This window comes from Rhinoderma darwinii, chromosome 7 (assembly GCF_050947455.1).
Source record: "Rhinoderma darwinii isolate aRhiDar2 chromosome 7, aRhiDar2.hap1, whole genome shotgun sequence".
NCBI lineage: Eukaryota > Metazoa > Chordata > Amphibia > Anura > Rhinodermatidae > Rhinoderma > Rhinoderma darwinii.
In genome coordinates this window covers 93,564,811-93,586,640 of record NC_134693.1, presented here as the reverse complement: position 1 = coordinate 93,586,640, position 21,830 = coordinate 93,564,811, and the positions used below count along the sequence as shown (strand labels likewise).

Below are 21,830 nucleotides of genomic sequence, written 5' to 3'. Positions count from 1 at the left end.
TAGCCATGTGCACGGCCGTGATTTTCGGGTCAGCCGGCTGCGGGCTGTCAGCCGCGAGCCGCCCGCAAATCGTGGGACATGCACATGGCCGCGGCTATTATTTTCAATGAGCCCGGACTGCAGAACACGGCCGTAATAAGGAAGGTCCGTTCTTTCTGCGGTGCGGGCTCCCGGGCCATGCACGGACCGTAAAAACTACGGTCGTGTGCATGGCCCCATAGAAATGAATGGGGTCGCAATTCTCCCGTGGATTTTCGGGGGAATTGCGGCCGCAAAAACACGTTCGTGTGAATGGGGCCTAAGATTTTTCCCTTCAGAAGTCTGGGAAAGTTGAGTCACAAACAGGTAACAAAGAAATACAAGAACTTGTATCCTGTAGTGTTTGTTTTATTTGTTTTTTTTTATTTTAAGAGGAAATGCTTTTTAAAACATAAATTAGAAATGTTATAATGTTATTATTGGAATGGTAAATATAATGATATAATATAAAATAAATTGTAGCAGCATTATTAAATATATAAATGTTTATCTTTATTAGAACAATACAATGTGTGTATATGAATGCCATGTCTCTGTGTGTGTATATATATATATATATATATATATATATATATATAATATTATTCCTTTACATACACATAGGTGATACAAAATCCATGTTTGTGCTGTCCTATTTATTTAGGACCTCCGTGTGAGATGGACTATCATCTATTAAACAAAAGGGGTGTTGTCTCTTTAAGTTTCACAAGGATGACATCAGCACTTGGGTTAGGCAGTCGGATTCAATGAGAGTAACACATAGTAGAGACAGCTCACAGACTGAAGGGGGAAGGAGAGAGGCAGAACAGCTAGACGCAGGCACAGCAGGTAAGCGGAGCTCCCCACAATCCCTCGTCATCCTCCCCCCTCAAGCGCCTGGCAGAGGTGTCACCCCCAGGAGCAGACAGAGGGGACCCTCAGCCACACACACATATCATTATTGAGGGGGGTGTCTGAGTTTAGAAGGGTGAAATGAAGGGGGAAACGTAATGCCCCTAGAGTTTTTCTTTGGACAGCTGGGGGATGGGTGTAATACAGCATAGACTGCAGACTATCATAGTTGTTTTTTTGGGGTGTTCTTCATATAGAAAGTCGCAGATCTTAATTTCTGAATAAGTGGGTGGGGGGAGCATCTATTATTTTATGATACTAGGGGACTGCTCCGCCTGGCCGCTCGTACATGCATCTATTTTCTGTAGATTTAATGGAGACATTTATTTTATTCTTAGAAGAAAAGAGAATTTCCATGTGTGGTGAATTACTAGTGTCTGCAGTAGGTCCATAGCTCATTAGAAAACGCAGGGAATCTAGGTCTGAAGGGCATTTGATAGTATACGGGTGCCCCCACCCCAATATTTTCAGTGCAATACATCATTCAATCTGTTTTGTATTCAAAGGGTGGGGTAAAGGCCTGGGAAAAAAAATGCAGAGCCCACCCCCTTTGTTCTCTGCTGGACAGAAAATACAGATAATACGTTGGTGATGTTCATTGTGGGCTGTTCATTGTGGGCAGCATCACACATTTCCATGCAGGGACTTATTAGGGAGGCTGAACATTACATAATCAAGTGTTATTCACACTGATGCCTCCTGGTCCTGGCATGAATCATTTGTGGTATAAGGAATGCCCCAGCTATGCATACGTATGTGTAGGCAGTACATACGTGCTGTTTATGGGAACGTATGTTACAATGTATCATGGGTAATGGTGTTTTCGTTATGGCAAATGTTATTTGCATAAGTTGGATTTGAGATGTTTACAAAATATCTGTAGTATATGTGAATTATTGTGACTTGCTATGAGAATCGGTTTGTAAATAGATACATAAAGTAGTATATACAATTTTCAGAACTGAAGATATTGGCCAGGGTCATTCAATCCGTGTCACCCCATCCCGGTCTACAAATTGTATTAGTATGTTCTGTGACTGGAGTGACGTGTTGGTTTCTGTTTGTTGTTGTGTGTCTGCATTACCTGAGAGCTACGATATAATTGAAATCCGCATTTTCCAGTTAAGTGTCCCATAAACAATATGATCGTATTCAAATTTGTTATGCTTCGTGTACTTAAAGGGGTTGTCCGAGATTTAATGACTTTGTGTTAATGCTTGTAATTTTATAAATGTAAATACATTTGTAATATACTTATATTTTCCAAAGTGGCCCTGTTTCCAGATCCTGCCGTGGGGTACTTAACTCTGCACTGGCTCTGGCCGCTTTATTGATCTTGAATTCTTTGCCGGGTATACGACATGTCACTTGTCACGTGGGGTATATCGGCTTGTTCTGCTTCACAGCCTGTAACGCGCATGCGCTGTCACTGCTGTTCTCGCGGTCCCTGTTCTCGAGATAACAGCAGGGGCCGCGCATGCGCGTTACAACAGAACAAGCTGATATACACCACGTCACAAGTGACGTGTCGTATACCCGGAAATTAATTCAAGATCAACAAAGCGGCCAGTGCAGAGAGTGACGTCAACTGTCAAGTACCCCACGGCAGGATCTGGAAACGGGGCCACTTTGGAAAATGTAAGTATATTACAAATGCATTTACATTTATAAATTACAAGCATTAACACAAAGTCATTAAATCTCGGACAGCCCCTTTTAATATCCACAACCAGTATGTTATATGTACCTTGCGGTAAATCACTCGTCAGATTGTCACACACTTTTTTTTTAATGATTTGATTTCAGTGGATTTTATCCAATCGACTAGTATAACAAAAGGATGTTTTGGGCATATTCTATGAAAAATGCGTGTATGGCCAACCAGTTATTCCTTTGTGGGTATGTGTCCGTATCTATACGTTTGACAGATATAGAAAATGTCATTTGTACTAGTTTTAACATAGAAAACAATATATGACCATAACATCTTGATAGCAAAATACATTAAAGGTACAGTAATGTGCACATTTAGGCATTATGACATTGATTCCAGCAATATGATATGGGGGGGTGTCATGACCTGAGGCCCTTCTGCTGACTGGAATGAATGGGCTGCCGAGGTTGTTTGACGCTCCTCAGACTGCTGTAGCCCTTTAATTTTTGCATTTGGTGGGGTCTAGGCTCATGAACCCGATCAATAAAATTTTCTTAAATGTCTTAAAGGCATTGAAGGTGAATAAACGCTGGCAGTTTGACATCCAGTCCACTGTTGGATCTGCATCCTGACCCCATCCAGAACCACATTATGCTTGCTCCAGTTCTGGGGAGCGGCAGTGATCTTGCTATTGGAGTGGAAGTGCAGCAATATATATCACTACATGGTTGCTAGCGCTTTAAGTGGAGAGCATGGAGATTTGGATGTCACCCACATGCCGTGGCCTGTGTTGCTAAGCAGCAGCCCTGAATCCCTAATGCAAAATTTCAATGTTAAACTCAATATTTTGCTGGAGTTTTTCCATTTTTTTAATTCATAAAAATGTTGTTATTGGCTGATTTTTATATGATGGTTGTGAGCCTGTGTGATCTCCTCAATGTTTCTTTGGATAGTATAATTCCATTGAAGCTTTTACTCTTGCTTGGTTATCATTGCTATTATTTAACAAGCTCTAACCAGCGCTTCCTAATTTACCTCTATTGGAATCTCTGCCCTTATGATCAGGATCGATCAGATGATAAAGCGGAGGAGCTGCAGGGAAATCAAGTTCTCAGGATCTCATTTTGCAGTCCATCAGTGAAGTGTTTTATGTATCAGCCTATGCTTGATGCTCCAGAGTATAATATTAGGAAATTGTATATAACCATTTCACGTTTAAAGGCAACCATCATAGGTTATATAGATACGTTGCATCATAGGTTCCATATAGATCATAGACAGGATTCCTTGAACTTTTTGGGCTTTTGAATAATGTCATGTTCACACGTGTAAAAAGTACAATGTAATGCAAGTCGCACGCAGCTGGAAAAAGTCAGCAGGTTTTCCATACCTCAGCATTCTCTATGTTTTGGATTTCTTGCTGATTTGCCGACTTTCTATGTCTGAATGTGACCTTTAGAATTTTCTCATGAAAATTATAATGAATGTTTGCACAATGCATTTTTTGTTGTGGTTTTACTAAGCCAATATCTTTCAAGATATCTGTATAATAAAAATATAACCTACAATTCTACTTAATATCTTCAGTCCATGCAAGAATTTTACATCCACGGAAATTCTTGAAGACTTGTTGTCGTTTTGTCTTCCCTGGCTAAAACTCTACTTTTCACCGCTTTATGTACTACTGTATATAAACCTCCATCCGTTACTCTAAAAATCTTGGCAGGTTGATTGAGAAGTGTCGGGTATAAGACGGTGATAATAATTTTTTGCCCCTTTTATGTATTGTCTGAGTTGGGTTGCATTTCGGTAAAGTTGTCATTTCTGTGAAAGTGATAATCCAGTCTACATGTTTCCTTCAAATAATAGAGATGTATAGTTTTCTGCGTGTCTTCAATAAATGGCTAATTGTGATCATGTGACTTAGTTACTCCTAAAGAATATTTCCTCCTTTAAAAAAAAATTTACAAATATGATTATAAATATAATCTCTTGCGGTTTCTTTGTCAAGTGGATTATAAAAAAAAACAAAAAAACATTTTGTTTACTTGGTTTTGTCTGTACCGGGGAAGAAACAAATATGTCCACCATTAGGGTATTATCATATGTGGCAGATTAGTTGCAGAAATTTGTGCATACGTTTTAACAGAGATACATGGATATACATTTTTAATGGAACAGTGTCAGACGTATGAAAATGTATAGGCATATAGTTGCAAACATCTGTAAATACGTTTGGCATAATCTTTTCAAATGGTCTTGCTGAATGCGGTGTGAATTATTAGATCGCTAGATCTTGTGCCGTATAGTTGGCTGATCGTACATGTAGTGATGGCTCTCCTACCCCTATAAGAAGTGTCGATACTTTTGGGGTCTGATCACTGAGACCTCCACCAACCTTGAGATCAGAGATGCTCAGACCCCCTGTTCCCAGCAGAGAAGTGGGCGTGCTGGGCTACTTCTCTATCTCCTATTGCCTTTATTGGAGAATTGCCAGTCCCCTATTCTGAGGATTGGTAGGATGCCCACTGTTCGGATATTTTATTATAATAATATGCCATAAATCTGTGATGATGTAAAACCCCTATGGGATGTTTATTATAGAATGTTGCCTATGACCTTATTCTGTCTCTACATCAGTAGGTGTTATACATTTGTTTTGTTAATTTCTACCTCTGATTCGCAATCACAATGGTAAAATCTCCGGGTCAGCTGCTCCCTACTGTGTTCGTGATATGTTTACTTGCTCCCATGGTGTCTGGTTGACAGAGCTTTTGTTTATGGAGGGTGAAGAACTTGTTGTGCATTCTTAACCTTTTACTGCAGCCTGTGGCACAATGCTAAAAGCTATTAATCGGACTATCCAAAAAAAAAAAAAAAAAAGTGTAAGTATATGAAGTCCGGAAATAAACAAACCTAAAAAGTGACTCTTAGGCCCCATGCACACGACTGTAAAAATCGTCCATAATTGCGGACCGTAACTACGGACCCGTTAATTTCTATGGCAGAGGGACACCTTCCCGTATATTGTCCGTGTCGTAGAAACCTTCCATAAAAAATAGGACATCCTATTTTTTTTATTTTACAGACCGTACTCCCATACTTTATAGTGGTGATTATGGTCACGGTTGTGTGCATGGTGCCTTACCACTAGAAAGCATGAGCTGTCAACACTTGTACTAATACGTGGATGCTGCATACAAGTTGTCTTGAATTAAAATACTATTACTTAGGCCTCATTCACACGGCAGGGTTTCCCAGCCGGGTGCCGGCTGTTCATAAATCGGCCGGCACCCGGCTGCATTAGGAATAATAGACCCCTAATGGGGCTATTCTCACGACCTATTTTTAACGGCCGGGAAAACCGGCCGTCAAAAAATAGGACATGCTCTATCTTCGCCCGGGTACCCTGCCGCCCGGCTCCCATAGAAGTCTATGGGGCCGGGTAATACACGGCCATCACCGGGATGTGTCCCGAGTGATGGCCGGGTTTTCCGGAGCTTGCGCTCTATCTCCTCACAGCGCAGAGTGCATGTGAGGAGGAGGAGTTGATTCCATTCTGACGAATGGCATCGCTGTACACTGTGTGGCAGGGCTGGGGTGTACAGCAGGTGGAAGGGAGCGCTGCGCTGGCTCCCTTCCCCTGCTTGAAAAGCACCCTGGCCCGGCGACACCTTCGATGGCGCCGCTAGCAGCCTCTGCTGCGGCTGCTACTAATGTAGCGACGCCACTATAGCAGAGCGGGGAGCTATCTCCCCGCTCTGATATGTGCTAGCCACACTTTAGCTCCTTGAAGGAGCGGAATCCCTGTGTTTTCGGGGATTCCGCTCCTGGACAGAGCGCTTGATGTCTCTGTCCATATCTGGGCAGTGACATCAGGGGAAACTCCTGAAGCGGAATCCCCGAACACATGGGGATTCCCCTTCAGGAGTTGCCGCTGATGTCACTGTCCGGATCTGCCCGGCCCGGCACGGATGCAAAACTTAATGCAAACCGGCCGGGCAAAATGGCCGATTTTACCGGCTGACACTAGGGCTCGGGAACGACCCGGTCGTGTGAATCCCGCCTAAGGCTGTCCTCATTCAGGCCTCACGCACACGGCCGTGCCTGTAATAGCTGCTCATGATTGCAGGCACAGATGGTCGCAGACAGCCACCCACATTTTCGGCCCGTGTCCTATCTTTTGCGGTGGCTTTCTAGGTGGCTGTGGACAATAGAAGTGAATGGGTGCGTAATCGCGGACCCCAATTACGGACTATTTTTCCTGTCGTGTGCATGGGGCCTACGGAACATTCAAGCCGACCACAAACCAGAAGGCAATCCGTTCATGGCCAACGGTCATGTCCTATGCTGCTCGTCATAGGTATACTGCATAGGTCCTAGTGTAACTCATCAGGATTGAACCTGGCGCTGTGTTAATTGTAGCTGCGTAAACTCGGCTCGTAAAATATATTTTTTTTTACTACATTTTTCAAGCTTCGAGAGGGCCTAACAAAGATATCAGTTTTTTACGCTGTTGAGAGAAGTCTATATTCTAAAATTGCCTTTCTTGCTTTGGCTCATGGGTTAGATGTGACATACACAGTCTTTGGCCTATGGTGCGTTTGTACTAGCTAGTTTCATGTTGTCCTTTTGACACAAACCATTAGGATATTTTTATTTTTTGTTCTTAGGTTCTAAAAGCAACTGTTAGGTTCTAAACCTGCTTATCGTTTAGTTTTCTCTATTTACTATGAAGGTTAATTCAGAGTGCTCATGGTGTTGTATTGTATGTGACAATTGCACAACCAACAGCTACGGCTAAGGCTTTGTTCACATCTGCGCTAGGGCTCCGTTCGGCCGCAGCATTCCGTCAGAACAGAGCCCTGACAGACACAAACTGAAACCATAGGTTTTTGATGGAATCAATAGCGTAGTCGACTACACTATTCTGTCAAAACGACAGAACCCTTGCACAACGGAGACAACGGAGTTTGTGTCTGTCAAAGCCTTATGCCTCATTCACACGACAGGGCCACATCTCCACCAGCCTGAACAGTTGACACCTGACAGGAGGGGTTTATCTATTCATGCAGCTTGCGACAAATTCTGACCCATCAGCATGGTCCCACAATAATCTGGATTCATTTGACCAGGTGATGGTTGTTCCACTGCTCGCTGATCCAATTTTTGCGCTCTTTTGCCCACTGGATTTGTGCCTCCCTGTCTGCCTTAGGGACTGTTCACATTGGTGTCGAGTTCTGTTTGGGGTTTCCGTTCGTCTATTCCGTCAGAGAAACAGCTGAACCGAAAGCCAAATGGAAACTATAGCTTCCGTTTGCATTACCATTGGTTTCAATGGTAATGCTTCCGTTTGGTTCCGTAAAGTTTCCATTTTTTCCTGGAACAATAGCGTAGTTGAAGCTATAATTTCTGTTTGGCTTTCCGTTCACCTGTTGCTCTGACGGAAAGATTGAATGGAAACCCCAAACGGAACCAAATGCTGATGTGAACAGGCCCTCAGACAGCAATGGCACTCCAACTGGTCGTATACTTTTATAGCCCTTCCATTCTAAGAAAACAAGATTTGTTCGTGCGGACGCGTTAATTGGAGCACAAACGTTGTATTCTGCTGCAATTTGCTTTACTGTGGACCGCCTGTTCATCGGAACGATTCTTGAAATCCTACTCTGACCTCTTTCAGCAACAAGTTAGTTGTTGATGTCCACAGGATCCACTTTTCGCTGGATGTTTTTCCTCCATTACACCATTCTCTGTATACTCTCGAAACCATTGCACACAAAGTTTACAGTTTTTAAAAATTGGCCCCAGCTAGTCTAGCACTGATGACCATGCCTCGTTCGAAGTTGGTCAGATCATAAAATTTTCCCATTCTAATGTGGATTCACACTGAAACTGATACACGGAAAACTTGATCACTTGATCACGTGTCTAATTTTCATCCAGGGATGCTCTAATCATGAAAGTGCAGGTGTCTCTAATAAAAGGGACTATGTAGTGTATATTGGCTTATATGAAGAGACGCTTTGAACATAGGACAACAAAAGCTAATGAGATACTCTAGGCCTATGTTTTTTTAAATTTTTTCCTAAATCTCACATTTTGGCCTTTTGTATCCTTGTCTGTTCTTGGTAATGCCCCAAAAATCCACCTGACTACGCTAAAAAAAAATGCCCCAAAAACGCCATGTGCGATTCCAGCCTAACACCGTACAGTAGGGGATGTAGAGGAGAAATAGAAGTCTTTCCTCTTTATACACTTTCAGATCTACTCCTGTGTCAGGCTTTCAAAAGAAACTGCATATTATATACATTTCAAAGCAGACACGCTTCCGCTTAGCATAAACTTGATGTCAGAATTACACAACAGGAAATCTAATGAAAAAAGTAGAGAAATGGCCAACAAAGCCTGCAGCTGACCTCTTTAGATCAGTGTTACCCTAGAACTTAACTTCTCCCTAAAAGTCAACTGTGATTATAGATTAATTGTGGAAACTCTTTTTTTCCCTCTAAACACGTATATCCTGTCTGAGGCCAGTACGCAGAGCCTGGTGGGTGAATCCTCTAAGGTTTTGGGCTTTTATATCCTGTCCTAAATATGACTTTTATTAACTTGTTGTAACTCATGTACCTGTTCTACTGTGAGAAAAGAATATGCGTAACATTATCTGGTCACACAAGGGGCAGGCCTAGCAACAGCGGAAGAGCTTCCTGTTACTCAACTGTTCATGAAGGAGAGAAGAAAAAAATTGAAGTGCATTTGCACTAGATAGTATATAATATAAGAAATGCTAATTTATTCCTGGTGTGCTTGTGTGCCAGAAATAATGAAGACCGCAGCAGAGGATGTCGTTTTCCCTGCTGTGTTCACTTGGGCTGAAGGCCTGAGCTTTGTTTGTGAAAGGAAGCCATATATTAGCTGACAGAAATTAAGGTACCGAACTAGCGTGCATATTTTCTACTGTTTCAGTCACATAAGTGACTTGAAAAGTGAGTTGCTTGATATGCGGACACTGCCAGTGTCTGATCTTGCTGCACAAATCTGACCTGACAGATCATGGAGAAAATAAATATGCATGTTCAGTTATATCTGATGAATTAACTGTGTCGGCATCATATTTGAATCTGTTATGTAGCAGATCAACATTTTCCGTTGTGACTGATCAGAACAGATAAGGAACAAGAAGTGTGTAGGTTTGGTCTCTTAAGATGGCTGGCTGTGCTGCAGACTGCAAGCACCAGGTAAAATTTTTCTGCATGTAAAATGACCTGCGGTGCGTATTTAAAAATCCTGAAGCATGTCAATTGAACTTACAATTCAGAGACTGGAACGCTTCTGACCAGGGTTCTTTTTTTTTTTTTTTTTTTTTTTTTAAACACAAAATTTGCAGCATAAAAGCCTTTTTCCCCATCAAAATGTAAAAACCGCACCTAAAAACACACTATATAAACAGTAGTATTAAGTACAGACTTTACCTGCAGAATTACCTGTGTTTGACCTGGTTCCCACATTCGTAAACGCTGCGGAATTTCCACAACGGAATTCTGTGTGGAAGTTCCACAGCATTTACATGACTTGGGTTAAGTCATGTAAATTACTGTATGTGTATGTAAATTACACTTGCCTAATATTTGTTAAAGGGAAAGTGTCGCTAGAAAAAAAATTTTTTTTTTTTTTTTTAGTTAAACAATTAGTGTATAAGTGATTAAACATTGTTCTAATTTTTTCACGAGTCAGGAAATATTATAAATTAGATTCTAATTTATAATATTTCCCAGCGCTGGTCACTAGATGGAGCAATTCCCAAAATTGCAGCATTGCATGTGGTAAAGCAACCACATTGCTTTATGCTGCAAAATTTGAGAAAACTCACTCGCTCTACTGAGCTTTCAGAATCCCCCCTCCTTTATCCTGGCTAGTGCCGGGAGAAACGAGGGGATTGAACAGTCAAACCTCCTACACTGTGTGTCGCCATTTTTTGAGCTAACACACAGTGTAGTAGGTTAACATACAGTAGTAAACACACACTAAAACACGAACATACATAGAAATAACTTACCTGCTCCTGCCGCCGCCGCTCCCTCCGGTCCGTCCGCTACCGCCGCTCCAAGTGCACAAGTCCGGAAGCCGCGACCGGAAGTAGTAATCTTACTGTCCGGCCGCGACTTCCGGTCCACAGGAATATGGCGCCGGACGTCGCACAGTTCAACTTGGACTGTGTGGGAGCGGCGCATGCGCCGTTCCCACACAGACGGCATACAGCATAGTGGATGGAACGGGCCCCGGTCGCTTTCACTATGGGACTGTATGTGCCATATTCCATGTCTGTATGTGTTGTTAATCGACACATACAGAAATGGAAAAAAAAATGGCAGCCCCCATAGGGAAGAAAAAGTGGAAAAATAAAAAAAAGTAAAACACAAACACACAAATAAATGAAAAAATGTTTAATAACACACTAAAGTCAAATTGATCTAAAAAATTATTTTTTCGTGACACTGGTCCTTTAAACAGTCATAACCCACACTTTCCTATCAAGAAGACTCGACACCGAGGGTTTGGATAAATTGGCCACCGCAGCCATTTTTATTAAGAAATAAATGAAAACGTTAGTTAAACAAATTAACAATAAATAAATAATCATATTTATTTACTAAACAATAATACACGAATATAATAAACAATTAATAATATTGAAAAACAATTCAATATGCATTATAGCGCTTAACATACCCAACACCAGACACCACTGACAAACAAACATTGACACACAGACTAAATGTCCTTGGAGATATATATCCAAGTATGCTTGATAAAGGTCCTATTGTTGGACAGAAACGTCGCAGTTTGTTGGCTGAATAAACCACTTATTTTTCACATTTTGGAGTGCTGCAAGATTTCTACTTCTATATACTGCTTTGTCCTTGGATCTGGACGACTTGCTTGGCACCTATACATTTGTTTCTAGTGAGTGCTGCTGCTTTCTGTTGCGCTATATATATATATATATATATATATATATATATATATATACACACTACCGTTCAAAAGTTTGGGGTCACTTAGAAATTTCCTTATTTGAGCAAGAAAAGCACAGTTTTTTTCAATGAAGATAACATTAAATTAATCAGAAATACACTCTATACATTGTTAATGTGCTAAATGACTATTCTAGCTGCAAACGTCTGGTTTTTAATGCAATATCTACATAGGTGTATAGAGGCCCATTTCCAGCAACCATCACTCCAGTGTTCTAATGGTACATTGTGTTTGCTAACTGTGTTAGAAGGCTAATGGATGATTTGAAAACCCTTGTGCAATTATGTTAGCACCGCTGTAAACAGTTTTGCTGTTTAGAGGAGCTATAAAACTGACCTTCCTTTGAGCTAGTTGAGAATCTGGAGCATTACATTTGTGGGTTCGATTAAACTCTCAAAATGGCTAGAAAAAGAGAGCTTTCATGTGAAACTCGACAGTCTATTCTTGTTCTTAGAAATGAAGGCTATTCCATGCGAGAAATTGCCAAGAAACTGAAGATTTCCTACAACGGTGTGTACTACTCCCTTCAGAGGACAGCACAAACAGGCTCTAACCAGAGTACAAAGAGAAGTGGGAGGCCCTGCTGCACAACTGAGCAACAAGACAAGTACATTAGAGTCTCTAGTTTGAGAAATAGATGCCTCACAGGTCCTCCTCTGGCAGCTTCATTAAATAGTACCCGCAAAACGCCAGTGTCAACGTCTACAGTGAAGAGGCGACTCCGGGATGCTGGCCTTCAGGGCAGAGTGGCAAAGAATAAGCCATATCTGAGACTGGCTAATAAAAGGAAAATATTAATATGGGCAAAAAGCACACAGACATTGGACAGAGGAAGATTGGAAAAAAGTGTTATGGACAGACTAATCGAAGTTTGTGGTGTTTGGATCACACAGAAGAACATTTGTGAGATGCAGAACAACTGAAAAGATGCTGGAAGAGTGCCTGACGCCATCTGTCAAGCATGGTGGAGGTAATGTGATGGTCTGGGGTTGCTTTGGTGCTGGTAAAGTGGGAGATTTGTACAAGGTAAAAGGGATTTTGAATAAGGAAGGCTATCACTCCATTTTGCAACGCCATGCCATACCCTGTGGACAGTGCTTGATTGGAGCCAATTTCATTCTACAACAGGACAATGACCCAAAGCACACCTCCAAATTATGCAAGAACTATTTAGGGAAGAAGCAGGCAGCTGGTATTCTATCTGTAATGGAGTGGCCAGCGCAGTCACCAGATCTCAACCCCATAGAGCTATTGTGGGAGCAGCTTGACCGTATGGTACGCAAGAAGTGCCCATCAAGCCAATCCAACTTGTGGGAGGGGCTTGTGGAAGCATGGGGTGAAATTTCTCCCGATTACCTCAGCAAATTAACAGCTATAATGCCAAAGGTCTGCAATGCTGTAATTGCTGCAAATGGAGCATTCTTTCACAAAAGCAAAGTTTGAAGGAGAAAGTTATTATTTGAAATAAAAATCATTATTTCTAACCTTGTCAATGTCTTGACTATATTTTCTAGTCATTTTGCAACTCATTTTGATAAATATAAGTGTGAGTTTTCATGGAAAACACAAAATTGTCTGGGTGACCCCAAACTTTTGAACGGTAGTGTATATATGCTCAAAGGCACCAATACACCTGGCCGATGCTGTAAGGTAACTGCTACATCTCCTAAGGGACAACACTCTAAGGCCGGATTCACACGAGCACGTTCAGTCCGTGATATACGGTCCGCAGGTCGGCCGCATTTCCTGGACTGAGCACACTGCAGGGAGCTGGGCTCTTATCATCATCGTTATCTATGACGCTAGAAGTCGCTGCCTCGCTGCGGGAAAACTGTCACATACTGAAAACATGTTTTCAGTATGGTACATTCGTTCCGTGGAGAGGTAGGGACTCCTAGCGTCATAGATAACGATGATGCTAGGAGCCAAGCTCCCTGCAGTGTGCTTAGTCTGGGAAATGAGGCCGACCTGTGGACTGTATATCACGGACTGAACACGCTCGTGTGAATCTGGCCTAAGGAATCCACACTATCCAGCCAGGCTGTGTCCTTCCATCTTTATAACTCGGGTGTAGGACGTTACATACCCACAATGCGTTCCACCTCCCCACATAATTTTTACTAACTCCAAGGACTCCCCAGCCATAGCGAACAGGCCTTGAACCCATTAAGCCTGAGAGTCCCGCCACATCAAAACAGCCCTCTCAATGCAATCCCAAGCACCACAAATCTGTTCCCACATCATTCAGGGGTACGCCATCTGCACTCCAAAGTGCTCCAACTCCAGCTTCCAAGTCAAAAGGCCGAACACATTCCAACATTCCGAGCAATAAATGCAGACAACGCCATGTTAACTTTGTCTCTGGCTTTGTTAATCCGTTCCACTGACCGTGCCAAGCGCTGGGACTTCCTAGGCACAATATCTGACCACACAGTGATCAAGCTCGTGTATAACAACCACAGGTGCAACAGATCGTGATTGATATCCCGAGGTGCAACAGATCGTGCTTAATATCCCGAACTAACTCTCTGGGTGGGCCCCCAGATCGTTGCCCCCAACATGGAGGACAAGGTATAGCCGCGGTGTCACGTGGGATCCCCAGCTGCCTGCCATTTGGCCTAACATCAGCCCTGCGAGCACCCCAATATACATAAGTGCCCCAGGATCCAAATAAGGCCAGGTCTGGTACCTAGAAAACAAGATCACAAACAAACCAATCATTAGGAGAAAACACCCACATACAAACACTCCTACAACACCATACATCGAAATTACAGCATTCTACAACTTACATATTCGATAACAGGTGAGGACGCACGTACGAACGGAACTGCACAGATTCCCAACAACAAATACGTCGCACGCCCACCTACTTGCTTCCGTCTAAATGAATGAGATGAAAAGTTATCCGTGTGAATGCCCCCAACCACCTGTCATTTTTTTAAAAACAGACGTGAACTTTCATTTTGACAAATTAACCATCTATATGACATAACAGGGGTGCCCGTTGATCTCCAGCAGCCTCGCCAAGGGCCCTTAACGCACAGGGCAACCGCAAAAATGACCACCCGCTTACCCTTGCCAAATTGATACGTTTTTGAACAACAACGTCTGAACTCAACCCTGTCCTCAAACAAATCAACATCTTCCCGTAAAAGCCCCCCGGGGTGCCGAGAGCTGGGTGAAACCAGTTCCCCCAATCCGGAGGACCCCGAAAAACGCTAAAGAAAAAGCAAGGCGAAATAAATGAGACTCATGAGGAGAACTGCAAATTAAACCGACCCAGCCACCCAATTTTACTAGCATTTGAAATGATACCAGGCGCCTAGTGTCTCTTTCCGTTGATCCCTTGCGAAAACCTCTTAACGCCTGACCCACTAAGTACTCTTTTGCCACGTCCTTCAAACTCCGCAATTTAAAACCAAAAGCGAGCACTGCCATCAGGCGATTAACTCGGGCGACGTACCATTTTGGTTCTGTCGCATGGCCTAAAAGGAAAAGCAGAGCTACCAATCTGTCGTCCTCTGACCCAACATCACCCAAAGATTCCAACCACTCCTCCCAATGCCTCCAGTTAGCCGTATGCGCCGTCCATGTGCTGTCTGCCAACGAACGCCTAATCAATGCTCCCGCCGCTCGAACGCGAATTTCCACAGATGGCCCGGACAAACGATACCCACTTGCTCCGCATCTGGCACCAACAACCGGAACCGATCCCACTGTAAACGACAGAGCGTCAGCTATAGAATTATCCACACCCGGCTCATGTACCGCCACAACCCAAGCATTCAAATCCAAACACACCAACACTAGATGACGTTGTAGGCGCACCACTGGAGGGGAAGAAGCGGAAATGCCTGTCGCCGCAAATGTTTACTGCCACCATGATGGGAAACTGCTCGAACAGGGCCAAATTCCTTGTGAGTCCCGATTCCACCCACTTAACCGGCCAAGACCCGTTACACCACTGCCCATGACCGCCCCGAAACCCTATGCATCCGTGAATAAGTTCACATCAACGTTATCAACCACAGAACCGATCAGATAGGAACGACCCTTATAGCGCTCAAGAAAATCCCCCATGCTCCCAAATCCGCCTTAAGCTCCTCCATCAGCCATAGAAAATGGTGAGGCCCACCGTAGCTACAGCAATACGACGACAAAAAACCCTGCCCATCGGCATTATGCGACACGCAATGTTCAGTTTCCCCAGAAGGGACTGCAGTAAGACAGGCCCTGGCCACTTCTGGTCGCAATGCAAGTAACTTGTCAACCGGGAGTCGGCATTCCTTAGTAATGCCCAGAAACTCAATGGTAGTCGTTGGACCCACCATCTTGTCAGGAGCCATCGGAACCCCAAAGTCGCGCGCCACACTGTATACCGCGTGCAACAAATTTGTGGAAACCTTCGACCGCCCCGGCCCAACGAACAAGAAGTCCTCTAAATAATGTATGATTGAATCCACCCCCGCGACCAATTTGACCACCCATTCCAAAAACTAAACGCCTCAAAATATGCACAGGACATGGAACAGCCCATAGGGAGGCAGCGATCAACGTAACCCTCCCCCCCCCCCCCCCAAACATCCCAACAACCGTTGACTATCCGCGTGCACTGGTAACAGTCTAAAAACGACCACAACGTCCGTCTTCGCCATTAACGCATCCAGTGAACCACCGTATCAAATGACGTATATATAACTGAGCAAAGGTCACGATCTATCCCGTCATTAACCGAAGCGCCCTTCGGATAAGACAAGTGATGAATCAAACGGAATTTGTTCGCCTCCTTTTTAGTGACAGCCCCCAGTGGAGATACGACCAAACCCGGTATGGGGATGGAACTAAATGGCCCCGACATGCGCCCTAACTCCATCTCCTTTAGTCAATTTGTCCCTATTCACTTCAGGATGTTGGTAAGATGACTTACATTTTTTTTTTATTTCAACAAGTTTTATTGAGTTTTTACAATAAAAATAGATAAATGCAAACCTTTTACGCAAAAGATTAATAATGAACAAACCTCATATGATACAGCAAGGAATTAGAACGGGTATCACAGTCTCAGCAAGACAAATAATAATTATAAGTAATAAAAGGAGAAAAAATAAAAAATATTAAAAAAAAGGGGGGGGGGGACTGGAAGGGGTATAGGGACAGGTCGGTCAGAGGTTTAGAAAAAGATTACAATTCAGTAATCATGAGGGTAGGTGTAACTGATCCAGGGCTGCCAAAGTTTCTCAAACCTAATAATCTTGTCGCGTAAAATGCTGGTGAGCTTTTAATTAATAAATATTTGTTCCATTCTTGATCTACATCCACAAAAGTAACAGAGCGTTTTTACCAGGAGTGGGCAATAGTCATTTTGGCAGCAAAAAGAAAGTAGCTGAAATTGTGCATGAGTAATCTCGGGGGGTTTGAGATGAAGGAGCGCTCACTTGGGGTCCTTGCGAATAATTATACCAAATAGGTTCTAGTTGAGGCCAAATACTCTGCTCCAGAATCTAGTGAGCTTAGGACGGGACCACCATATGTGGAGCATGTTGACGGGTGAGGGGCAACCATGGAAGCAGAAGGCAGAATAAGTAGGAAATGCATGCGCAATTCGGCTAGGGACTAAGTACAATAGCATCATGACTTTATAGGCAGAGTCCATAATAGTCGCGTTCGTGAAGCAATGTGAAACTGTGCACCAAATAACACGCCAATCTGATGGTTCAATCCTTGTCCCCAAATCCCGTTGCCATCTATTAACATCTGTATGAGTAGTTGGGGTTGGATTACAGAGGAGCGATTTTGTATAATATGGATATTACACACCTAGAGGTTGGACATGTTTCACAGATTCTCTCGAACTGAGAATAAGAATCAGATTCAGCTTTGTTGCTGAGGAGAGAATTAATCCAGTTCTTGAGTTTAGATATCGAAACAACTCGCCACTTGGAACCTGTTTAGAGGTCTGAAGATCACAGAATGAGAGAATCCGAGAATGGGTGGGTGAGAAGGCGGTGAACCCGAAGTATACCATACCACCACCATTTAAAGGTCTGATAATTATCTGCTCCTGTGGAGAACAGGGGGTTATGCCATAAGGTGTTGAGGGGTAGGTGGGGAGAGATTAATCTGCTAGAATATTTGATATTGTCCCAAACAGATAAAATATGTGAGGGAGGGGGTAAGAAGGGTAGAGCGTAGGGGGGCATCCATGGCAAGGATTGGATGGGGGTGGGCGATACCTCCGAAATATCCAGGTACACCCATAGAGGCATGTTCGCGATCATATGTAATCTAGTCAAGGGTGCTATCATTGCTGCTTGGTAATACTTAGAAATATTTGGAACACTTAAACCCCCATCCTGTTTATGAGTATAGGGTGGACCTGGATATCCTAGGACGCATGCCACGCCAAATAAATGAAAAAATACGATTTTGAAGGAGACTTAATGTGTGGTGGGACCTTGATTGGCAGGGATTGGAACAGATATAAAAGTTTGGGAAGGATAGTCACTTTATCCGCATGTATGCATCCAATCCAGGAAAGTTATGTAGACTGCCAATATGCCAGAGAGGAGGTAATATTACGGATAAGGGAAGGGTAATTGGCATAATATAGCTGGTCGTAGGAGGGGGTGAGGTGAATGCCCAGCTATTCCAGTGATTTGGCCCATTGAAAGGGGAAGTGACTACGAAGGGAATGCATGGCTTCAGAGGGAAGATTAATATTTAATGCTACAGATTTTGAGGGATTTATAGTGAGGCCAGAGATTGAGGCAAAATCGGATAGTGTTCAGTAGGTTGGGAAGGGAACTATTGGGTTGAGAGAGTATCATCGGCAAAAAGGGATAATTTATGGTGCATGCCCGCTAGCTCCAATCCCCCTAATATTTGGATTTTGGCAAATCATCATTGTGCGGGACTCAAGAGCCAGGATGAATAAGATGGGAGAGAGAGAGCATCCCTGTCTCGTGCCTCGTTCGATATTGAAAGGATCTGAATGATAACCAGCATAACAAACTTTGGCTGTAGGGGTAGAATGGAGGGCATGCACCAAGGACATAAAGTGGCATTGGAAACCCCACTTCCCCAAGGCGAAATCCACGTAGGACCTTTTGTATATCAAGCGAGAGGAGCATCGATGCCACATTTCTTTTAGGAGCCATATGGATCAAGGATATAACTCGTTTGGTGCAGTCACTAGTCTTTCTGCCCGGGACAAAGCCAGCCTGGTCCCCATGAAAAGTCACATCAAGGAAGTGGTTAATCCGGGTCGCTAATTACTTGGCCAGGAGTTTAATGTCGGTATTTATAGCCTGTCGTTGGCAATATGGAGGGAGTCTATTTGGGTTTGGAAATCATTGCTATATGGGCGTGAAGGGTGGGTGGAAGAGGGGTAGTGCCAGAGCTAAGAGCATTAAAGAGTTGGGTTAAATATGGAGTTAATAAGTTGGAAAGTTTTTTTTTGTAATATAATGGGGAGAAACCATCTGGACCAGGAGATTTGGAGGGTTTCAAGTTCTTGATGGCTTCCTGAACCTCTGATTCAGATATCTCGGCCAAGGCGTCAATGTTGGAAGGCGAGATCTCCGGAAAGGTCAGGTTGGCAAATAGGTGTTTCGCCGTCAAGGAGTCAAATGGTGGAGGAGAGGAATACAAGTTGGAGAGGAAGTTTTGAAATCGAGAGGTAATTTTACTAGGATCAGCTGTTAGTGTTGGTTTTCAACCTAATAGGCTCTTTTTGTGAGAAAGGAACCCTCAATTGAGGAGCCAGGAGTTTACCTGGTTTGTTGCTTTGAGAATAATAATGTTGTTTAGACCATCTAAGTTTTCTTTCAACCTGCTCTGTGAAGAGAAGATTCAATTCTAATTTAGTAGCGTCCATAGAATTTTTGTTGGTGTGCGAGGGGTTCGGTTTCCATACTTGTTCTCGTTATTCTAAGGTTTTATATAAATCTGCAATTTTCCGTTCTCTAGTTTTCTTTTTATTTGACCCTAAGCATAGTGTGGCTTTATGAGCTTCCCACAATATAATTGGGGAGGATGTGGACTCTTCATTAAAGAGGCTCTGTCACCAGATTTTGCAGCCCCTATCTGCTATTGCAGCAGATCGGCGCTGCAATGTAGATTACAGTAACGTTTTTATTTTTTAAAAACGAGCATTTTTGGCCAAGTTATGACCATTTTCGTATTTATGCAAATGAGGCTTGCAAAAGTACAACTGGGCGTGTTGAAAAGTAAAAGTACAACTGGGCGTGTATTATGTGCGTACATCGGGGCGTTTTTACTACTATTACTAGCTGGGCGTTGTGTATAGAAGTGTCATCCACTTCTCTTCACAACGCCCAGCTTCTGGCAGTGCAGCACTGTGACGTCACTCACAGGTCCTGCATCGTGTCGGCACCAGAGGCTACAGTTGATTCTGCAGCAGCATCAGCATTTGCAGGTAAGTAGCTACATCGACTTACCTGCAAACGCCGATGCTGCTGCAGAATAATCTGTAGCCTCTGGTGCCGACACGATGCAGGACCTGTGAGTGACGACACAGCGTGATCTCTGGAGAACACGGCTGTGTCTGCACTGCCAGAAGCTGGGCGTTCTGAAGAGAAGTGGATGACACTTCTATACACAACGCCCAGCTAGTAAAAGTAGTAAACACGCCCCGATGTACACACATAATACACGCCCAGTTGTACTTTTACTTTTCAACACGCCCAGTTGTACTTTTGCAAGCCTCATTTGCATAAATACGAAAATGGTCATAACTTGGCCAAAAATGCTCGTTTTTTAAAAATAAAAACGTTACTGTAATCTCCATTGCAGCGCCGATCTGCTGCAATAGCAGATAGGGGTTGCAAAATCTGGTGACAGAGCCTCTTTAAGCTCAAAGTATTCTTTCACAGCTACTTCAACCAGTTCAGAGGTGTCTTTAGAAGACAAAAGGGAGTCATTTAGGTGTCAATTAAAAGAGAGCCCCCGCGGGACCAGAGAAGAAAGTGAAACCTCTACAGGGTTGTGGTCAGACCAGGGTGTGTTAAAATGGAATGTGTCGCTAGAAAAATATATTTTTTTTTTGTTAAACTGTTAGTATATAAATGATTACACATTGTTCTAATTTTTTTTTTTCTTTTTTCACAAGTCAGGAAATATAAATTTAGATTCCAATTTATAACATTTCCAGGTGCTGGTCACTAGAGGGAGCAATTCCCAAAATTGCAGCATGGGCATGTGGTAAAGCAACCTCATTGCTTTATGCTGCAAAATTGGAGAAGACACACTCGCTCTAGCATCCTCAAACAATCCCTTCTCCTTTATCCTGGCTAGTGCCAGGAGAAAGGAGGGGATTGAATGTTCAAACCTCCTACACTGTGTGCTGCCATTTTTGGAGCGAATGCACAGTGTAGGAGGACTAGATACAGTGTAATCGCACAGTATAACACGAACATACACAAGCATAACTTACCTGCTCCTGCCACTGCCTCCGCTTCCTTCCGCTCCTAGTCCTTGCTTCCGAACATATGGACGGAAGCTGTGACCGGAAGTAGTCCTCTTACTGTCCGGCCGCGGCTTCCGGTCCACATGAAAATCGCGCCCAGGAGGATGCCGCTCAGCCGAAGACCTTCCTTTTGGACTGTGTGGGAGCGGCGCATGCGCCGTTCCCACACAGAAGGCGTACGCTATAGTGAATGGAACGGCTCCCGTTCGCATTTACTATGGGAATGTATGTGCCGTATTCCATCTCTCTGTGTCGTTAATCGACAGAGATGAAAAAAAATGGCAGCCCCCATAGAGAAGTAAAACACTAAAAAAATTATTTTAATAACATACTAAAAGCAAAAAAAATATATAAATTATTTTTTTTCGTGACACCTTCCCTTTAAAATCTTCGCTTTAGAGCAAAGTGGTAATGATCTTTGGGATGTGAATATGTGGTCAATGCAGCTAATGAAGGAGTGAGGGCAGGAATAAAAGGTGAAATCTTTCGTTGAGGGATTGAGTTCACGCCAGATATGGAGGTCGTGGAGATGTAGCATGTCTTTGAAATCAGAAGAGGGTGTATCGGGTGTAGGTGCACTTGGAGCCTGGGATTTATCTAAAGAGGGGTTAATTATTAGATTTGAGTCACCCATGACCAGTAAGAGACCCTGGCGATGAGCTTCTATGAGCTTAAATAAGGGATAAAAAGCATGTCTGGAAATCATTGGGGCAATAA

The 21,830-nt window shown here is 43.2% G+C and overlaps 1 protein-coding gene across 2 annotated transcripts in view; it reads left to right on the top strand.

Moving 5' to 3' along the window:
* The first annotated feature begins 780 nt into the window (after positions 1–780).
* Positions 781–21,830, top strand: part of CSNK1E (casein kinase 1 epsilon) — a 91,230-nt gene continuing 70,180 nt past the window's right edge. Inside the window, exon 1 of one of the 2 annotated variants that reach the window (XM_075833694.1) lies at positions 781–867. In XM_075833694.1, coding sequence (XP_075689809.1) covers positions 786–867 — 82 coding nt within the window. In that variant the 5' untranslated portion in view covers positions 781–785. Of the gene's footprint in view, positions 868–2,755; positions 2,830–21,830 lie in introns of those variants that run through there. The other variant, XM_075833695.1, reaches the window with a different exon arrangement.